The sequence below is a fragment of the Patella vulgata genome, chromosome 1 (genome assembly GCF_932274485.2).
Source record: "Patella vulgata chromosome 1, xgPatVulg1.2, whole genome shotgun sequence".
Lineage (NCBI taxonomy): Eukaryota > Metazoa > Mollusca > Gastropoda > Patellidae > Patella > Patella vulgata.
Window position 1 is genome coordinate 52,464,629 of NC_065879.2, and position 20,788 is coordinate 52,485,416.

Below are 20,788 nucleotides of genomic sequence, written 5' to 3' on the forward strand. Positions count from 1 at the left end.
AACACCATGTGGCAATGCTGTCTACCAAGACACTGCGTGCAAAAGCATTACGTTGCTGGCTGAGCGGGCGATAAATATTTGGTTTAGGTGGTTATGTTTTTGGGAACCTACATGCCAGAAAAAAATTAACAAAATATGTACAGGTTTTATACAGATAGAATCTTAACTAATCCTAATGATTGTTGTAAATAAATAGGAGTTTGGGCCTACTATGTAAATTTTTTTGGGGGTCCAAGTATATTCAGACCCCCCCCCCCCTCCATGCTCTGAATGCAGTATTTGATTAAAATGTTTCATAATAATTTGTATCTGTTGTGGCTAAAGAGCTATCTGAATCAACTCACCTACTATCAACCACAACTGAACTCTTACAATAACCTTCAAACCAAATCTCATTGTTTTAGTAACAATATTAATAATAATAGAGGCGTGAGGAGTGGAAAGCAGTGGATTAAAAAGATTAATGTTTTAAATCCAACTATTACTATTAGAAATGATACAGTAAAAAGACACAGAACAGTGAACAAATCAATTTCTGAACAAATCAATCAACGCCCAGACAACACACAATTGTGTTTTAATGCATGGCCCGTCGAAAATTAAACAGTCGCTTTGAATGATTATATATACGACAACAACATTGATAATATGAAGTAATTGGAGAAATCAAAGACATTTAAACACTAATCCACTGAATATTAACATTAATCATAGCAATCTCATCCAGCTCACCTCAAACTCTATCAAAAATCACAAACAGATCAAAAACTTTAGAACAAAACAAAAGATAAACAACAATCTTATACAAATCAGAAAGGTGGTCGAAAATGAAGGGTCAATTTTAACAACTTCGTTTGGATTAATGCCAGATCCGTAAGGAATAAAACAACAATTTTATCTGATTATATTGTTGAAAATTCTATTGATATTTGTGGAAAAACGGAAACGTGGCTGAATAATGACTGTTCGGATTCATCGACAATCGCAGCTTTAGTACCTGATGGATATTCTATACAACATTGCCCTCGAGGTTCACGTGGAGGGGGTGTAGCACTTATATTTAAGTCATCAATTAAGTGTAAGAAAATCCGTCATGAACGTTTTGATTCTTTTGAAATTTTGGATTGTTCTCTACAGTTTTCTTTCAAGGAAACAAGAATTATTACAATTTACCGTCCGCCCAATAGAAAATTGTGTCAAAAGTTTAAGGAAGAATTTGGATTATTTCTGGACCATTTGATGATGACTAAGTGTTGCACTATTATTTGGGGGGATTTCTATTTTCATGTTAATGATTCCAACGACTCTACCGCGGTTGATTTTTGTGAAATGTTGAATAATAGATCTCTCACACAACATGTTTCTTCTTCGATTCATAACGGTGGACATATTCTTGATCTGGTGGTAACTAATCCATGTGATATTAAACTGGATAATCTCTCTGTCTCGGACAAATTATTATCTGATCTTTCCCGGCAAACTTTAATCTTAAGATCCAGAACCCACAACCAACAAGAAAGACTGTAACATATCGAAGGTTTAAATCACTTGACACTAATAAATTTAAAGTGGAAATAGTGAACTCGAATTTCAATGACATTCAATGTATTCAAGATATACAAGAGAAGGCAACCCAATATAACTCTAAGCTTACTGAAATTTTGGACTCACTTGTGCCTCTTCAAATGAAAACATTTACTGATTCTATTTTAGAAGCCAAAAGGGACCGTAATAAGGCTGAACATCTGTGGCGGAAAACAAATCCACATGTCCGTAAACAGATTTATAAATCTTTAAAAAACAATGTGAATAAATTAACTGAAGACGCTAAAATTAAATTTTACTCTGATAAAATAGAAAATGGCAAAAACAGACAAAAAAACCTGTATAAAGTTGTGAATTCCCTTTTGAATCATAATGCTGAGCAGACTATTTTCCCGGACAATGATGACACTGAACTTGCGAATTTATTCTCTGTTTTCATTCAAATAAAATACAGAAAATACGAACTGAACTTGATGATTTAAATAAAACTATTGACTTTAACGCTCATGATTTTGATAAGTTAGAAAATTCTGTTTAGTTAGAAAATTTTAACTTGGTTAGTGAATCTTTTGTTTATCGTCTGCTCCTAAATCTTGTTCATTAGATTCTGTTCCGACTCCTGTTCTTAAGGACTGTCTAGACAAAGTTATTCCAGTTTTTACAAATATTAATTCTTGTATATCATCCTCTACTATTCCCAACGTTTTCAAACAAGCTTATGTTACCCCTTTAATTAACCAGCGGCTGCCAGGCAGGATACGCCCACACTTTGCAAGAGATGGATAGAGAACAAACTAAAAACAAAAACGATTTTTTGTACAATCAGGGGTAATAATCCAGAAAGTTATGGTCTGAAATGCACAAATATCAAAAGGGACTGAGATCTTTGGGATATAAAGATATGTTTCATCAGAATTGGATAAAAATTGTGAACTCTAGAGGGTCCACAACCTTCGTATTGCATACTTTTACACAATTTGCATAGAAAGAGCGGCCATTTTGTCGGGCAGTTTAATTTCGATTTTCCCGAAATTCGAATTCAACCTTCATTATGGTTGAATGGTGAAAAATTTAAACGATTTATAAAATAGAAAAAAAAAATTGTGACCTCTAGAGAATCCGCAAGCTAAAAATGCGATTTTTCGAGCAATCAGGAGCCATAATTCAGGAAGTTACGGTCCGATATGCGCGAATATTGAAAGGAACTGAGATCTTTGGGTTATAAACTTCAATTTCAAGTTTCATCAAAATCAAAAAAAAATTGTGACCTCTAGAGGGTCCTCAACATTGATATACCATATTTTTACACTATTTGAGTACGAGGGGCGGAAATTTTGTCTGTCAGTTTTGGTCCGATTTTTACGAAATTCAAACTCAACCATCCTCAGGGAGTAACGGTGATATATTTGAACGTTTTTTTTAAATCGGATAAAAATTATGACTGCTATAGGGTAAACAAGCTAAAAACGTGATTTTTCGTACAATCAAGGGCCATAATACAGGAAATTACAATTCGATATGTGCAAATATCGAAAGGAACCAAGATCTTTGTGTTATAAACTTACATTTCAAGTTTCAACAAAATCGGATAAAAATTGTGACCTCATTAGGATCCACAACCTTGATATACCATATTTTTACGCTATTTGAGAAAGAACAGCGGCCATTTTGTCCGTCAGTTTGGGGCCGATTTTCACGAAATTCGAACTCAGCTGTCCTTAAGGTGTAACGGTGATATAATAATACTTTTTTTTAAATCGGATAAAAATTATGACCTCTATAGGGTTCACAAGCTTAAAACGCGATTTTTCGTACAATCAGGGGCCATAATTCAGGAAGCTACGGTCCGATATGCGCGAATATCAAAAGGAACCCAGATAATTTGGTTATAAACTTACATTTCAAGTTTCAAACTCAACCATCCTTAGGGTGTAACAGTGTTTTTTTCAAACGTTTTTTTAAATCGCATAAAAATTATGACCACTATAGGGTCCACAAGCTAAAAACGCGTTTTCCGTACAATCAGGGGCCATAATTCAGGAAGCTGCGGTCCGATATGCACGAATATCAAAAAAAACCCAGATCATTTGGTTATAAACTTACATTTCAAGTTTCATCTAAATCAGAAGAAAATTGTGACCTTTAGAGGGTCCCCAACATTGATATACCATATTTTTACGCTATTTGAGTACGAGGTGCGGCCATTTTGTTTGTCAGTTTTGGTCCGTTTTTTACGAAATTCAAACTCAACCATCCTTAGGGTGTAACGGTGTTTTTTTTCAAACGTTTTTTTTAAATCGCATAAAAATTATGACCACCATAGGGTCCACAATCTAAAAACGCGATTTTTCGTACAATCAGGGGCCATAATTCAGGAAGTTACAATCCGATATGCGCGAATATCGAAAGGAACCAAGATCTTTGAGTTATAAACTTACATTTCACGTTTCATCAAAATCAGAAGAAAATTGTGACCTCTAGAGAGTCCACAACCTTAATATACCATATTTTTACGCTATTTGAGAACGAGGGGCAGCCATTTTGTCTGTCAATTAGGGTGTAACGGTGATATAATAATACGTTTTTTTAAATTGGATAAAAATTATGACCTCTATAGGTTCCACAAGCTAAAAACGCATTTGTTGTACAATCAGGGGGCCATAATTCAGGAAGTTACGGTCCGATTTGCGCGAATATCGAAAGGAACCAAGATCTTTGGGTTATAAACTTACATTTCAAGTTTCAACGAAATCGGATAAAAATTGTGACCTCTATAGGGTCCACAAGCTAAAAACATGATTTTTCGTACAAACAGGGGCCATAATCCATAAAGTTTCGATCCGATACATGCCAATATCGAAAGCAGCCGAGATCTTTTGGAGATAAACCTATATTTGAAGTTTCGTCAAAATCGGATAAGAATTGTGACCTGTAGAGTGTCCACAAACAATTGTGGACGTCCAGACGAACAGGGGCGACGACAATATACGTCCGCATGAAAATGTGGGCGTATAAAAATTGATGTCAAAGAACTTTCTAAAATTGAATGATGATAAAACCGAATATTTGTTATTAGGCTCACTGGCTCAAGGCATCAATTAAGTAAATTTGCACATGATAACTCCCCTGTTGTAATTGGTAATTGTGATATATTTTCATCTTATTCTGCTCGTAATATTGGCACAATCTTTGATAGTTTCATGCTTATGGGGGCTCAAGTAAATAATATTTGTAAATTGTGCTATTTTAATATCAGGTAAAATACGTAAATGTGTAATTGTAGAGGCCACTAAGTCACTTGTTAATTCTCTGGAGACTTCGATTATATAACTTTAATTCACTTTTAGTTGGTTTACCTTTAAAGCTTATAGATAAATTACAAAAAGTACAGAATACTGCAGCTAGACTTGTTACTTTAACTAAAAAATGTGACCACATAACTCCTGTTTTATATAATTTACACTGGTTACCTGCTAAATATCGAATTGATTTTAAGATTTTATTACTTACTTTTAAATGTTTAAATAATTTAGCTCCTGTTTACTTCTCAGATCTTCTAGACTGGCCGAACATTACGTACATCAGAAAAACTACTTTTAAAGCCCAAAACTGTTTAACAAGTCTCTTAAGGCCAGCGCTCTTTAAGTTATCAAGCACCTGTTTTATGGAATAATCTACCATTAATTTAAGATGTTGTACATCTCTATATTCTTTTAACCAACTTAAAACACATTTATTTAACCAGGCTTTTAGCTGACTCTGTATACATAATCTTGTTTATTTTTACATTGTCACTTTATAAAGTGCCCCTGAACATGTTATATGAAAGGGCGCACTATAAATATGCTGTAATAATAATAATAATTATCTTGTCCCAAAGCATCGACCAATGAAATTGCTTAGCTCTGCTTAGCTTTAGCTCGAAATGTTTATCATTGAACTTGGTCAAGACATTCATCTAATAATGAACGTACAATCAGGGGTAATAATCCAGAAATTTAAGGTTCGACATGTGTCCGAGTTATTTGGGAAATAAACATACATTGTAAGCTTCATCTAAATTGGATAAAAATTGTGACCTGTAGAGTGTCCACAAACAAATGTGAACAATGGTAACAGCATGATACGAGTTGATTATTGGCTTGTCATGTGAATAAATGTCTAATTAATACTTTATATAACATATGTTCGTTAAAAAAGTATTAACATTAGTGTTACTTTGCTCTTATTTTTTGAAAAATTTTCACAAGTTGTTTTCCTTTATTTTGTTAATGTAGAATGGTAATGAACTACTCTTTTCATTTTCTTTGTTTTCTTTGTTTCGTTTGAATTTGATTTATCTGTTTAGTTTTTGATTGTTTAATTTTTGTTAATGAAGTTGATTCTTTTAAACTTCGTTTTTTATTTTTGAACTCTACTTGGTGTAGGTGTTCATCAGGTAATACCTCGACTGAGTTCAATATAGAGATTAGCCGGTTGATTTATTGGATATAAACCTTTGAATAATAGCGCCTAACAGGCAGCTGTGTTTAATTGTGTTTAATTATGTTCTCCTGATTTTGATTGTTTCTGTGTGTTTGAAGTAAATGTTTGTGATATGTGCTTAGAAACACTTCATGTGTAATGAAGCGCTATATAAATCGAACAATAATAATAATAATAATAATAATAAACATCTATGTACTCCATCAAGGCATTCAACTAATAAACACCTACACCAAGTGTGAACATTCTAGCTCAATTAGAATGAGAGTTATTGTGTTTGAAAGTCTCGACCAATCAAATCGCTTATCGCTCTGCTTAACCCTGAGCAGAAAACGCTCATTATTGAACTTACTGTCTGTTCCAGGCGACACTACGACTCGAAAATTGCTTACTATTTCTTCAATTTTTAATTAAAATGGTTAAAACTTCACGACCTACCTTGAATTGTCACCCCATTACTTTCTTCGTCGAACCTTAACGCCTATAAATTCGATAAAATCCTTTATTCTCTTGTAAATTTCACATTTTTCGACACAAATCAATTTCTCAGAACATAAACATTATCACTGCGCTTGCGTAAGTTGGGTCACTCATATATCAGGTAGGGGTATAAGGTATTCCACAAATCGGGTGCATTCGGTTAATAATATTTGTGCGGGAGGATTCGCCCGTTTGTTTTGCGGCAATGCGAGGGGTGTTGGTGTGCGTAAGTGTGTGTGTTTAGGTTTATTTGGTTACCGGTATTTTAATATTCCTTAGAGATATTCATAGTATTGTATGTCTCCTAAAATATTCCTCACAGAACACTTATTTTCAGCATTAGATGGCATGGTAACCTTTCTGATAAAGTGTAAATTTGTACGATATCTTATAATTTTATGGACTTAAATAGTTTTGATTAACAGTATCTATTTTTATTTATATTCGCGTTCCAAAGGCACACAAAATTTGTTTTAGATATTGTCGAAGAACAGATAGAAAAAAATGAATCGTAGAAAATATAATTCCTTGAATAATGGATCATCCTTTCATCACATGCATTTGGAAGTGGACGATGCTGTGTGTATATAAGAAGGTGGATACTTTAATTTTAGCACAAGAAAAGGCCTATGTCGCCCGAAGAAACACCAATTTTAAAATCAAAGACGTTAAGCGTCTGTTCCTGGAGGCCACGGCTAGTGTGACAACTGGAGACGGGGCTAAGGCATGTCAACACGTCATAGACAAGGTGGGGTTTCGGTTTTGGGAAGCTGGAAGATTGAATGAGGAAGTACCACCAGTCGTGATTTCGTTCGGGAGTGACAATTTCAGCGGAGAGTGTGATAGTGAAAATGCTGGTGAGAATATTGATGGCCGTGGTGTTGCGAATGAAGATTCAAGTGATGATGATATAAACGTGTGTAGTGTATGAGATTGTGAGAACCCACCGGGAAGTGAATCGGATGCGATTGTGGATTGGGTGGGCTGTGATTTGTGTGAAAGGTGGATGCATGTGAAAGTACAGAGAAAGAGATTGATGTAAGCGCAAGTGTGGTGAAGTGTGTAGATATTGTGCATAAATTGTATGATAGATATAGCGTGAATGTAGGCCAGACAACTTCCGTAATATATATTGTACATGTATATAGTCGGGGAATTTTCTGTGAATTTGTGTAAATAAATGATTTGTATAAAACAGTTTATTTTCCGTTTTCTTGTTTAAAAGGTAGACTTGCAGAAATTGAATTAAGTTCAAGATGAATCAAAAAGAATAAATTAAATGTAAAACAAAAAAGAACACCCGTGGTCTGAACACACGCATTTACGTGCCCCTGATCTATCAGGAGTTGACACGCCGTTCCGTTTTCTGTCATATTATCACTTGCTTAGGGACATTTCACAAAATCAAACAAGAAAAAGAGTAGGCTACATATAAAAATACCTTAGGAGCGCCCCCTTTCAATTGGATTAAAACTTTTAAAAAAGAAAAGAAAACTCTATCAATATATTGCCAACTATGGTGGTCCACCAAGGTATATATCTTTCTAAAAAGTGCTACAAGACCACGATTTGGCGGTCTGAAAATAGTATTAAAAGTCGTACAAAGCCAAATAAAATCGACAGTTATATATCTATTATTCTAAAGTTAGATAGACAATTCGTTTGAATTGTCATTTAGCCTACTTCCAAATTTCCATGACGTGTCACTACAATATGGAGTCAAACTTTGTATGTAGTTTATATCAATTTCCAAAAGCCATGGGACTGGGACTGCCAATTAAATATCTAAGGCAGTGGAGTTAACAACGGTGGTCTGAAACCAAATAGCAAATTTATATTACCTCCCGTAAATAGCTCATTAAAGCAAATTATATTCTGCTGAGCCGAAACAACTATTTAAACATGCAAGTAGGACGAAACGACCCAAAGTCAAATCCACACCCCGGTTCGATTTGGTTTATTCCAGATAACTAGGTCAAGCATGGCTGTCTTCATTACCGCGAAATAAACAAGCCAACAGTGAGGCTGATGTCCCCCGCCGAAATCCCCAAATAAATAGATGACACCTATTAATTAATCGCACATCTATTTTTTTTCAAAAGTATCGAGCAATCAAACTGATTATCAACTAGACACTAAATTTCATCACTCTCTATCAGATAGAATCAAAATTATCTTGTCCCAAAGCATCGACCAAGGAAATTGCTTATCTCTGCTTAGCTTTAGCTCGATACGTTAATCATTGAAAAAAGTCAAGACGAACATCTACATCAAGTTTAAACATTCTACCTCAATTAGAAGCAGAGTTGTTATGTTCCAAAATCTTGACCAATCAAAATGCTTATTGCTCCTTGCCTAAGCAGACAATTCTCATCATCAAACTTAGTCAAGGTATTGATGTAATGAAACTATACACCGAGTTTCATCACCCTCACTTAATTAGAACTAAAGTTATCGTGCACCAAAGCATCAACCAATCAAATTGCTTATCTCTACTTACCATAAGCTCATCTTCGCACTCTATCAAGGCATTGACCTCATAAAGACCTACACCAAGTTTGAACATTCTAACTCAATTAGAAGGAGAGTTATTGTGTTCCAAAGTCTCGGCCAATCAAATTGCTTATCGCTCGGCTTACCCTGAGCAGAAAATGCTCAATATCGAACTTAGTCAAGGTATTGATGTAATGAAACTATACACCAAGTTTCATCACTCTCACATAATTGGAACTAAAGTTATCGTGTCCCAAATCATAAACCAATCAAATTGCTTATCTCTACTTACCCTAAGCAGAAAATGCTCATCTTCACATCCCATCAAGGCATTGACCTCATAAACACCTACACCAAGTTTGAACCCTTTGGCTCAATTAGAAGGAGAGTTATTGTGTTCCAATGTCTCGGCCAATCAAATTGCTTATCGCTCTGCTTACCCTGAGCAGAAAATGCTTATTATCGAACTTAGTCAAGGTATTGATGTAATGAAACTATACACCAAGCTTCATCACTCTCGCTTAATTAGAACTAAAGTTATTGTGTCCCAAAGCATCAACCAATCAAATTGCTTATCTCTGCTTACCCTAAGCAGAAAATGCTCATCTTCGAACTCCATCAAGGCATTGACCTAATAAACACCTACACCAAGTTTGAACATTCTAGGTCAATTCAAAGGAGAGTTATTGTGTCCCAAAAAGTGTGACGGACGGACAGACAGACAGACACGACAGACAGACAGACAGACCCATTTTAATAGTCCCCTGCTTTCTTCGAAAGGCGGGGGACAAATAAACAACGATTTTTCAAGAGAGAAAGGTTATATAGCTTGGTCTGAAATTAGTTAACGTGCGGTAAAAAGTAAAGGGGTGACAATTTCAGGTAGGTCGTTAAATTTTAACCATTTTAATTAAAAATTGAAGAAATAGCAAGCAATTTTCGAGTCGTAGTGTCGCCTGGAACAGACAGTAGTCAAGGTACTGATGTAATAAAACTATACACCAAATTTCATTACTTTCACTTAACTAGAACTAAAGTTATCGTGTCCCAGAGAATCAACCAATCAAATTGTTTATCTCTGCTTACCCTAAGCAGAAAATGTTCATCTTCGAACTCCATCCAAGGCATTGACCTAATAAACACTTACTCCAAGTTGGAACCGTTCTAGCTCAATTAGAAGGAGAGTTACTGTGTTCAAAGTCTCGGCCAATCAAATTGTTTATTGCTCTGCTTATACTGAGCAGAAAATGCTCATTGTCGAACTTAGTCAATGTATTGATGTAATGAAACTATACACCAAGTTTCATTACTCTCACTTAATTAGAGCTAAAATTATCGTGTCCCAAAGCAACAACCAATCAAATTGCTTATCTTTGCTTACCCTAAGCAGAAAATGCTCATCTTCGAACTCCGTCAAGAAACTGACCTAATAAACACCTACAGCAAGTTTGAATATTCTAGCTCAATTCAAAGGAGAGTTATTGTGTCCCAAAAAGTGTGACGGACAGACAAAGCCATTTTAAAAGTCCTCTCCTTTCTTTGAAAGACGGGGGACAACAAAACAATAATTGTTTTAGTGAGAAAGGTCAGGAAAAATATGTTATTATTCCTTCAGTAGGACAAGACTGTTTTAAACGACTAACCTGATAACAGAACTTGTGTCAATATTTCTGTTTATTGTTGCTGGATGTTCCATCAACAGTTCACTTGGACTAATACTAGCATCTATGCTTGGCAGACCTAAGATTTACAAAACAAGAACTTTATATTCTCTTTCAACTTATCTTAAAATATGATACTATATTATTGAAAAGAGGGAGTGTTTGGATTGGATTCTTAAGTGTTTTTTATTTGTTATTTGATATTTTAGATTGACATCAGATAATTCGTGTTTTATTAAACAATTAATTCAAAGATAGGTTGCCAGGCAACGAAACATATGCCCACAACAGCTAAATCGTCCTGGCAGTCAATAAGAGTTGTCGCATATTTTTACTTTTTTCGGTAATGAAAACATTTATAATACACTAAAACCTAGAGAGAGAGAGATGGGGTTTAACGTCCACTCGACACAAACTAGGTCATTTCGGGACTAACACATGATTCAATTTTATTTCAATAATTCGCTTGCGCATAGGGGTCTTTAGCAGTGGGAGGAAACCAGAGGACCCGGAGAAAACCCACAGGATTGGACAGGCGACCCTACTCCTTGTCACGTACAACCAGGGAATCGAAACCCCGCCAGTTGACTCAATGACAGACCGTATGATACAGCAACGCACGTGCTAACCATTCGGCCATCCAACCCCCCACACTAAAATCTGATTAAGAGTAACAACTCATTAAGTAATTATCAGAAAATCATTTGAATTTGTTTGGCTTTTATAAAGTTCTCCTCCATGCCAGGGCTAGAAATTCACACGAAACTACAAGGATTCGTGTAAAATTTTTCTAAAAAAAAAAATCTCAGGGAATTGTTGAGTCTGACTATTGAATGTTGACAGTGTTCATAATTTTGTCGACTTTAGCTGTTTGACATTTAATCTAGCCGATTGGTAAAACAATGAATCGGCCACTATGGTATCATAAATCAATATACTTTGGGCTAAATTACAACGGGGTAATAAAGATGTCAATCAACTTGCTTGTCGGCTACAACAACAGTCATACCTTTGTGAGAATCGGCCATGCGGTTCATAATCCAAGTAATTAGCACATTTAACGGTGATTTTGACAATCCGGTAAAAAACCCGCTTGCTGATAATTCATAATAGGTTCAGTAAAATACGCCACGTGGCGAATAAAGATGATCTCAGCATGGTTTGCGAATCGCACGTCTTTACACTCCGTCCGTGTGAATTCTAGGTACCAGTAAATATTAAAATAATAACTGGATCATACATTGATGGATTCACTGACCAGTTGTTAGGTAAATTTAAATCTTGATTGAATATAATCCCCTGGTAGAACACCGAATACATACACGGAAAGAAAAACAGTGGGTATTTTCCCGACAGAATCTCAAATGCCTAATTCCAATGACATGTGACCAATCGGTTGGAATTAGGTCAATAAACCAGATCTAAATAGCGTTTACCGTTATGATTTTTTATTTCATACACATGCTGACAGAGGCTTCATTTTAAAAATATTATTGAAGGCTATATCATAGTTGTACAGAATTTTATTTTATAGCAATTTCACAGTTGTGGTTGTCACGTGATCATTGTGCTGTTTGTCTATCAGCGACGAATGAAGAAAAACTTTTGCAAGTTACGTGAATTATAGTTACACGATGGACAAAAGATTACAAATTGTGCTATTGTTAACAGTGTAAATCTTCGATAATAACTAAAGACTGGAACTATCCTTGAGACTATTTATTACCGGAAAACATCATATACGGAGAACAGCACGTCCGACAAGCCGAGTAACTGTCCTGGAATCTGTATGATCGTATGGGTTCAATCTATTTGTTGATTGGAATCAAATATCATAATTTTAAAAACATTACAAATCAGACTCATTTGAATAAAATATCTGTTTTGAAGGCTAAAAATACAGTTTTTGCCAAAATGACGTTACTTCCGGTGATAATGAAAATCTTAAATTACTTGTATGAAATCGTAAATGGCATTAGGTATCACACAGTGAAAATTTCATGAAAATCGAATAATAATTGACACTTTTGTGGACAAAAACCCTTGAAAAGTGGCCTGTTGAAAATTGCCTATTCCTCCGCAACTGAACAAGTTAGAAACCATTTTGTGATATCTATATGATCGTATGGGTTCATTCTTTTAGGTGATTAGAATCAAATATCAAAATCTTAAACAAACACTAAATACGACTCATTTGAATAAATTATTTGTTTCGAAGGCTATAAATACAGTTTTTGCCCAAATTTCGTCATTTCCGGTGACATTGAAAATTTTAAATTGAGTTGAACTAGTCACAATTGACATTATGCATCAAATGGTGTCACTTTTATGAAAATCCAATAATAATTGACTCTTTTACAGTGACTCATGCAACTACGCATATTACAAATTAATTTTCACATACATTCTCTCCGTATAGATTATTGCTACGAGTTTATGAAAGTTACGAAGTAATACTTTAAAATATGAAAACGCTGGATGGGTTGTAAATAGCTTAATTTTACACCTTTTTTCACCTTTTAATCGAAATAGCCCAAAAACGGAATCGAAATTAAATAAATAATATTTGCTTTCGAAAAGTGGTACCTAACTGTCAAAATTGTAGTTTTTGGTAAAATTACGCCACTTCCGGGGCCGACAGATAACTGTATAAATTTAAACTCAATCAGATATTAACTTTAGCCTCTAGAGCATCCACAAGATTTTTTGAAGTGATCAAGGGCCATAACTCTGGCAGTAATTATCGGAAATCGCTGAAAATCAATAGGCTTCTTCGTCTCATGACCTTAAACACTGTGTATAAATTGAAAGTCAATCAGATGATAAATTTAGCCTCTAGAGCGTCCACAAGATTTTTGAAGTGATCAAGGGCCATAACTTTGGCATTAATTATCGGAAATCACTGAAAATCAATAGGCTTCTTCGTTTCATGACCTTAAACACTGTGTATAAATTTAAAGTCAATCGCATATTACCTTTAGCCTCTAGAGTGTCCACGAGATTTTTTGAAGTGATCAAGGTCCATAACTGGCAGTAATTATCGGAAATCGTTGAAATTGTCGACGCCGGCCGGTCGGCAGGCCGGACAGGGGTAACGACAACATACAACCACATTTCAATGTGGGCGTATAAAAACTTATTTTACCAGGTAAAACTTGTGAATGAGTGTTGATTACAAAATAAGTAAAGGTCCACTGACAACCAGGTTGGGTGCACAGTTAACAAAACATTAACTGTGGACGAACAAATATGAGTGACTATAACATCAAAGTTTATCTACCTTGTAGATGATTATTTCCTGCTCGCAATATAGAGTGAAGATGTGATCGTACCTCTTCCATACCCATAATATCTACATTTATACCTCCACCACCTTGAAATATATCCTCAGATACAGGCTGAAATATACAACACAATATGGATACATGGGCCTCCTAGTTTCTTGACACCTACCAGAAGAAGACATCATATCCAGATACAGCTAAGAAGTTAGGGAGACTGGTTTATTATCTGTTTGGTGTTAGATAAATTTATTAAATCAAAAGACAGCTGTACCAAATTTTCAAAAAACTTCTGCATTAAAAACTCAAATGCATGACTGTGAAATAAGTCTTACCTGTTGTTGCAGTGATCGAGTAGTAACCTGTGATCTCTGATTAGTGTCATTCTTCAATTGGCCTCTAGTAGTGTTGTCCCGTGACCTTGGACTGTATCTATCATCAAGGGCAACATCATTGCTATCATTGTCAGAACTAGCATACACTGGTACATACTGATCGTTATTTTGATACCCGACAGTGGCCTCCTTTTGTTGACATCTTCCCGTCTGCAATAAACTTGTAACATGATGCCGATCTTGGCGATAAATGGGAAAATCGTCTGAATCTGGTAGCCATGTAATATCATCCTGGCCAACTCCTGCAATCCTATTTTCATAATTCACATCATTTCCTGTTCTTGGTGCTCCATAATTCAAAGTACTACCTTGTGTGCTCTGTGAAATATTTTGATCTCTTGCAGAGCTGTAATGTAGAATTTGTCGACCTTGTGTGGATGTGTCAGTTTGTCTATTAAAAGATCTTTGAGAAGTTTGATTATAACGAGGTTGGGTGTTCCCTGTCCTTGCATTCTTTTTTTCTTTGACGTTTCCACCCTGAGCGTTTGGGCGTGTTTTAGGATTTACAGGATATCTTGCTAAAACATTCTGCTTATCTGATGACATGTCTGGTTTGGTTTTTCCTATTGTTTCACTGCTGTTGTTTATATTCTGTCTCTGTTCATACTTTAAATGTCGCGGACAAACTTTTGCTTCTGTGCATAATTTCGGAGCTGTTTGATGCTGATTGGCTAAGTTTTGTTCATTTGGTTTTTGAGGTTGTTGCAGGGATGTTTTAGATGTTGCTTGTTGGCGTCTCATTAATGTAAGATCTAGCAGTGAGTGAAATTCATCAAGGTTCCGGTGTTCTTGTTCATTGATATCACTATTGGCGTGAGTATTATCTCTTGTATCGCCATCAACATTCAGTAGTAAATTTCCATGGTCACGCCCAGTTTGCAGTGATCCAGAGTCAGATATTAGAGAATACGCACGATGAATTTGATCAGACGAAACATTTTTTCCACTGTTAACGTAATGAAAGACATTTTCGTTTTTATGTTGGAATCTGTTTGTATGGTATTCTGGTAGAGCTGTCGGAACTTGACGCTCGGTGGTATAATTGTAGAGCCCTGGAGGCATATAACGCGCATGTTGTAATGAATGAGAACTTCCAGGAGAAGTACCAACTGCTCCTTGCAGTAATCCATGTTCAGGAAGATAACCCTCCAGAGAAACCTGATTCTCACTGATTGATACAGGACTTGAGTTCGTATGATTAGAAAATGACCACTGACAGTTGTCAATGGGTCTCTGCAGCATATCATGCTCTGTTTGAATTTTACCAGGACTTGCTTCTGATATGGACTCTAAACTAGCTTTAGATCTTTGAGAACTGAACTCAGGAATGGACCCTGCTGCGCTGTTCCGTGGACTTGCTACAGGATTTGGTGCGGGGCTGTACCTGGTTCGATGTGGACCATCCTCATGTTCTTCCAGACTATCATAAAGATTTGGGGACTCTGCAAAAATGCCTGCTTGATTATCCTGAGATGCAAGGAAACTGTCTGCATTATTTTGAAAATTGAAACCTTGGTTTGTTTTGTCTTCTAAAGGAGAGGCATGGCCTTCAATTATTCGTACACCCTGATTATTTGTGGAGATAAATTCTATTTTTTTGCGATTTGCTTCCATTGATGTACAATCATCACATTCTTCATCAATCCCAGCATGCTGTTGAATATGAGAATCTGTGGCATCATTGAAATTCAAGGCTTTCATCGGAGTGAACAAATCTGTTATGTCATCAGCAAGGTTCTCTGCGACTTTTGGACTTTTGGGTATGAGTAGACTCTCCCCACTGTCAGCTTCCACCCGATTTTGATTCATATTTGAACTTGGCATTTCACTTGACAAAAAAGAACGAGATTCAGTTTTCATACCACTGTCAACATCACTTTTAGTTCCTTCTAGAACAGAATGTGAATTCATATTAAAAATATATCTTTGTTGAATGATATTCTCACTTTCAGCTGATACAGATTCTTGAGATTTCTGTGTAATTTTCAGTAAATCTAAATTGTCAGTAAACAGATTTTCGCTGTTGCAGTCAACAACTGATTCTTTGAGATCCTTTACATTTTCATAACTACTTGACTGATATGTTTTTAAATCTACTTTAGATTTCGAACCAGAATAAAATAATAACCATATTTTTACTCTATTTGAGAACAAAGGGCGGCCATTTTTTCTCTCAGTTTTGGGCTAATTTTCATCAGTCGTCCTTAGGGTTTAACGGTGATATAATCATACGTTTTTTTAAATCGGATAAAACTTATGACCTCTATAGGGTCCACAAGCTAAAAACGCGATTTTTCGTACAATCAGGGGCCATAATTCAGGAAGTTAAGTTCCGATATGCGCGAATATCGAAAGGAACCGAGATCTTTGAGTTATAATCATACAATTCAAGTATAAACCAAATCGGATAAAAATTGTGACCTCTATAGTGTTCACAAGCTAAAAATGCGATTTTTCGTACAATCAGGGGCCATAATCCATGAAGTTACAGTCCGATACATGCCAATATCGAAAGGAACCGAGATCTTAGGGTGATAAACCTATATTTCAAGTTTCATTGAAATCGGATAAAAATTGTGACCTGTAGACTGTTCACAAACAATTGTGGACGGACGGACAGGGGTGACTACAACTATAATTTGACAGTTCGGTACCACTTTTTGAAAGTAAATATTTTTTTTTCAAAATTTGATATTACCAAAAGGATGCTCCATGCAAATGTGCACAAAACATCGGACTCAGTTTTCTTAATTTCGATTTCGTTTTCGGGCTTTTCGATTAAAAGGTGAAAAACGATGTAAAATTAAGCTATTTACAACCCATTCAGCGTCTTGATATTTTAAAATATTTCTTCGTAACTTTCATAAACTCGTAGCAATAATCCATACGAAGAGAATGTATGTGAAAATTAGTTCGTAATATGAGCGGTTGCTGAGAAATAGGCAATGTAAAAGAGTCAATTATCATTCGGTTTTCAATTTGTTTTTACCATTTGATGCTTTATGCCAATTTGGACTAGGTCAAGTCAATTTAACATTTTTACCATCACCAGAAATGACGTCATTTGGTCAAAAACTGTATTTTTAGCATTCAAAACAGACATTTTATTCAAATGAGTCTGATCTGTAATGTTTTTAAAATTATTATATTTGATTCCAATCAACAAATAGAATGAACCCATACGACCATACAGATACCATAAAAACGTTTCTAACTTGTACGGATGCAGAGAAAAAGACGATTTTCTTCAAGTCACTTTTCAAGGTTTTTGGTCTATGAAAGTGTAAATTATTATACGATTTTCATACAATTTTCACCATGTGATGCCTTATGCCATTTATGATTTCATAGAACTAATTTAACATTTTCATTATCACCGGAAGTAATGTCAAAAACTGTATTTTTAGCTTTCAAAACAAATATTTTTTTGAAGTGAGTTATATTTATGATTTCATAGAACTAATTTAACATTTTCATTATCACCGGAAGTAATGTCAAAAACTGTATTTTTAGCTTTCAAAACAAATATTTTTTTGAAGTGAGTTATATTTATTATTCGTTTAACATTATGATATTTGATTCCAATGGACATATAGATTGGATCAATAGGATCATATAGATGTCCAAAAATCGCTTCTAGCATCTTCCCTTGTCGAGAAATAACCAATTTCGTCAGGATGACTTTTACAAATTTTTTTCCCATTTTAATTTCCCATTAGAAAGTTAGCTAACTTATCGGTAATTAGTAACAGATTTTGTCAGGATCACTTTTTTGTCATATGTAACACATGGTAACAAATGTATAGATGCAATTGATATTGCTAGATTTGGTTGATTCTGCATCTATTTGTGCAATGCTTAAGTGGAAATCTGTTTAACGGTTTCATTGATACCGGAAATGACATAAATTCAAGGATAACATGGCACCGGGAGTGACATAAGTTCAAGGGTAACGTGGCACCGGTGAAACCTGTCATTACTGCTTCGCAGTTTTAGTGATGATTGTTTTTACTCTTGAGTATACCTCAGAAACTACTTGTCGGATCAATCCGATATCTTTGGTTTTTCAGGAAAGATGGCATGACTTAGCGATTAAATCTATTTCGAACATTCTGCGACAATGCGAAATGTCCGAAATCACCGAAGTTGTTTTTTTTCTAAATATTGCCGTAATATTAACAATAATTGCCGGGTTTTCACATTTGATACATTTTGACATAGCCAGAGATAAGGCACATAGCTACGGGTCTTTAGATTTTTGATTTTTCAATGAATCTTCGGAGATATTAGACGCCAAATTTTGAAAATTTAAATTTTTACAAATTTTTTTTTTTATTAATGAATATTTCTTTATGGTATTTTATCCATTGCTAAAGGGTCATCTGATTTGAGCAAAAATGTGAACAATTTTTGTCTCAGTAATTTGCGTTAGCCGCCATTGGCTAATTCAGTTTTTCGGTCCTAGATGAAATGAAATGAAATGAAATGTTGTTTAATGGCACGTCAGCTCCAACGGGGCTATATTGCGCCAAACATATGGTGATTTATGCGAGACAAGTTAAATAAATATCACAGAAAAGGTATTATATGCATAAATAAAAACAATATCACAGTAACTAAAATTAAAAATGAAATAAACCTTTTATGCATATTAATATTTAAAATACAAAAATGAAGTGATAAATATACAATTAAAATTTATGATAAAAACATGTCTCTTTTAAAAAGTCTAGTATGTTACAATATAAACCCGGTTGGGCAAATAGATGATGTAGAGACTGGCAACGGTAATATTTCGATCTTACGTTCTTGAGATGATTGCACTCAATCAAGATGTGTTTTACTGTCAAAGTAACATGACAGTGAACACATTCTGGTTGAGGCTCTCGCTTCAAAATGAAAATATGAGTTAAAAAAGTATGACCAATGCGAGAGCGGCACAAAACAACTTCATCCCTCCTGCTGGTTCTATAGGAGCTTGGCCAATCTCCCAAAAGAGGCTTAATGTGATGAAGTTTATTTGTGCCTGCAAGATCCCAAGACCGTTGCCAGCGGCCATAAATGAAATTATTTATAATAAATTTAAAATCTTTATATGGCGTTAAAAATTCAGATATGGGAAGATCTAAAGCAGACTTGGCAGCCGAGTCTGCTTGATTGTTTCCTTTGATATCCATATGACTGGGGAGCCAGCAAAGGACAATGTCCTTGCTGGTACTCTCGAATGATAGTAGCAGACGATAAATGTCTGCCACTAATGGGTGATTAAGCTGTTTGTTGTTTATTGCTTGTAGGGAGGACAAAGAATCAGTAAATATTATATATTTAAAAATGCGTTTGCGAGAGAACCATGCAGGGACCGGCACATGGTGGGTGACCGATTTTCACCATTTTTTTTATGTACGATGGGTAACCCCTCAATACCCCACTGCCACAATTTTAGATCAATCAAACAATTTTTAGAGCGTAGAAAAAATTTTGAAATTTAAGACCCGAAAAAAGCCAAAAAATCATCATTTTCAGGCCACTTTTCAATTATTTCGTACAACTAAACTACGGCGAGTAGATTAATGAAACTTTATAGCGTAGTAGATATGGTTAGTGAGTATACATTCTGAAAGTTTGATGGATTTTCATGGCGCGGTTTTTGGTATAGGGACTTATTGCTGCAAGGTACCAAAATAGCTCAATTTAAGTATGTCATTTTATTCTATCTATATCTCACCCACTGCAGGTTTAAGTATTTTTTTGAATGCTGACTGAAAAGGCAATGATCTATAGTATTAAGATCAAGAAAAAAATTGGGTGGCACGCGACCCGTTTAGTAGTAAATAATTTCCATTTTTGTACAAAAATAACGATTTTCAACAAAAATGACGAAAAATAAACCGCTTTATTTACATACTGAAAAGTGTAACATGGCACCTGAAACCAAATTAACGTGGTTTCCAGTTCCATTAAGAGCAAGTCATAATAAATATAGAAATAAACAAATAGATATAAACGCAGATTATATACTTTCATCAAAAAAAATTCAAGTTTAAAAAATGTTCCATTATCAAAACTACAAATATTTATTACTATTTATCTATCTATCTATCTATCCAATAAGTATCTAATTACGAAAACTGAGCTCACAATTACACCGTTAAAATTAATCTATCTATCTACCCAATAAGTATCTAATCTCAAAAACTGAGCTCACAATTACACCGTTAAAATTTTCAAACGATGAAGTTTGAAAAGCTTAATTTACTGTAAATGCCAAAAGAGCTGCTCTTGGTAAATACAATTAATCTCTCTAGACTATTTGTCAACATTTTATTAATTCGGCAATATAACCTCATGATCTAGTAGAAGGATGACTAGTCATATACATCTGTCTATACTTCACAAACGAATCAAGCGATATTTCAAAAAGACAAAAAACAAATTGTATATGAGCGTA

The 20,788-nt window shown here is 35.0% G+C and overlaps 1 protein-coding gene across 4 annotated transcripts in view; it reads right to left on the reverse strand.

The window, feature by feature from the left end:
* Positions 1–17,427, reverse strand: part of LOC126830155 (uncharacterized) — a 513,485-nt gene extending 496,058 nt beyond the window's left edge. The window contains exons 1-4 of one of the 4 annotated variants that reach the window (XM_056099509.1): positions 14,281–17,427; positions 13,945–14,062; positions 10,647–10,743; positions 5,013–5,202 (exon numbers count right to left, since the gene is read on the reverse strand). In XM_056099509.1, the coding sequence (XP_055955484.1) occupies positions 5,187–5,202; positions 10,647–10,743; positions 13,945–14,062; positions 14,281–16,251 (2,202 nt within the window). In that variant the 5' untranslated portion in view covers positions 16,252–17,427 and the 3' untranslated portion in view covers positions 5,013–5,186. Of the gene's footprint in view, positions 1–5,012; positions 5,203–10,646; positions 10,744–13,944; positions 14,063–14,280 lie in introns of those variants that run through there. The other 3 variants (XM_050560467.2, XM_056099482.1, XM_056099493.1) reach the window with 3 other exon arrangements.
* Between the last annotated feature and the right edge of the window lie 3,361 nt (positions 17,428–20,788).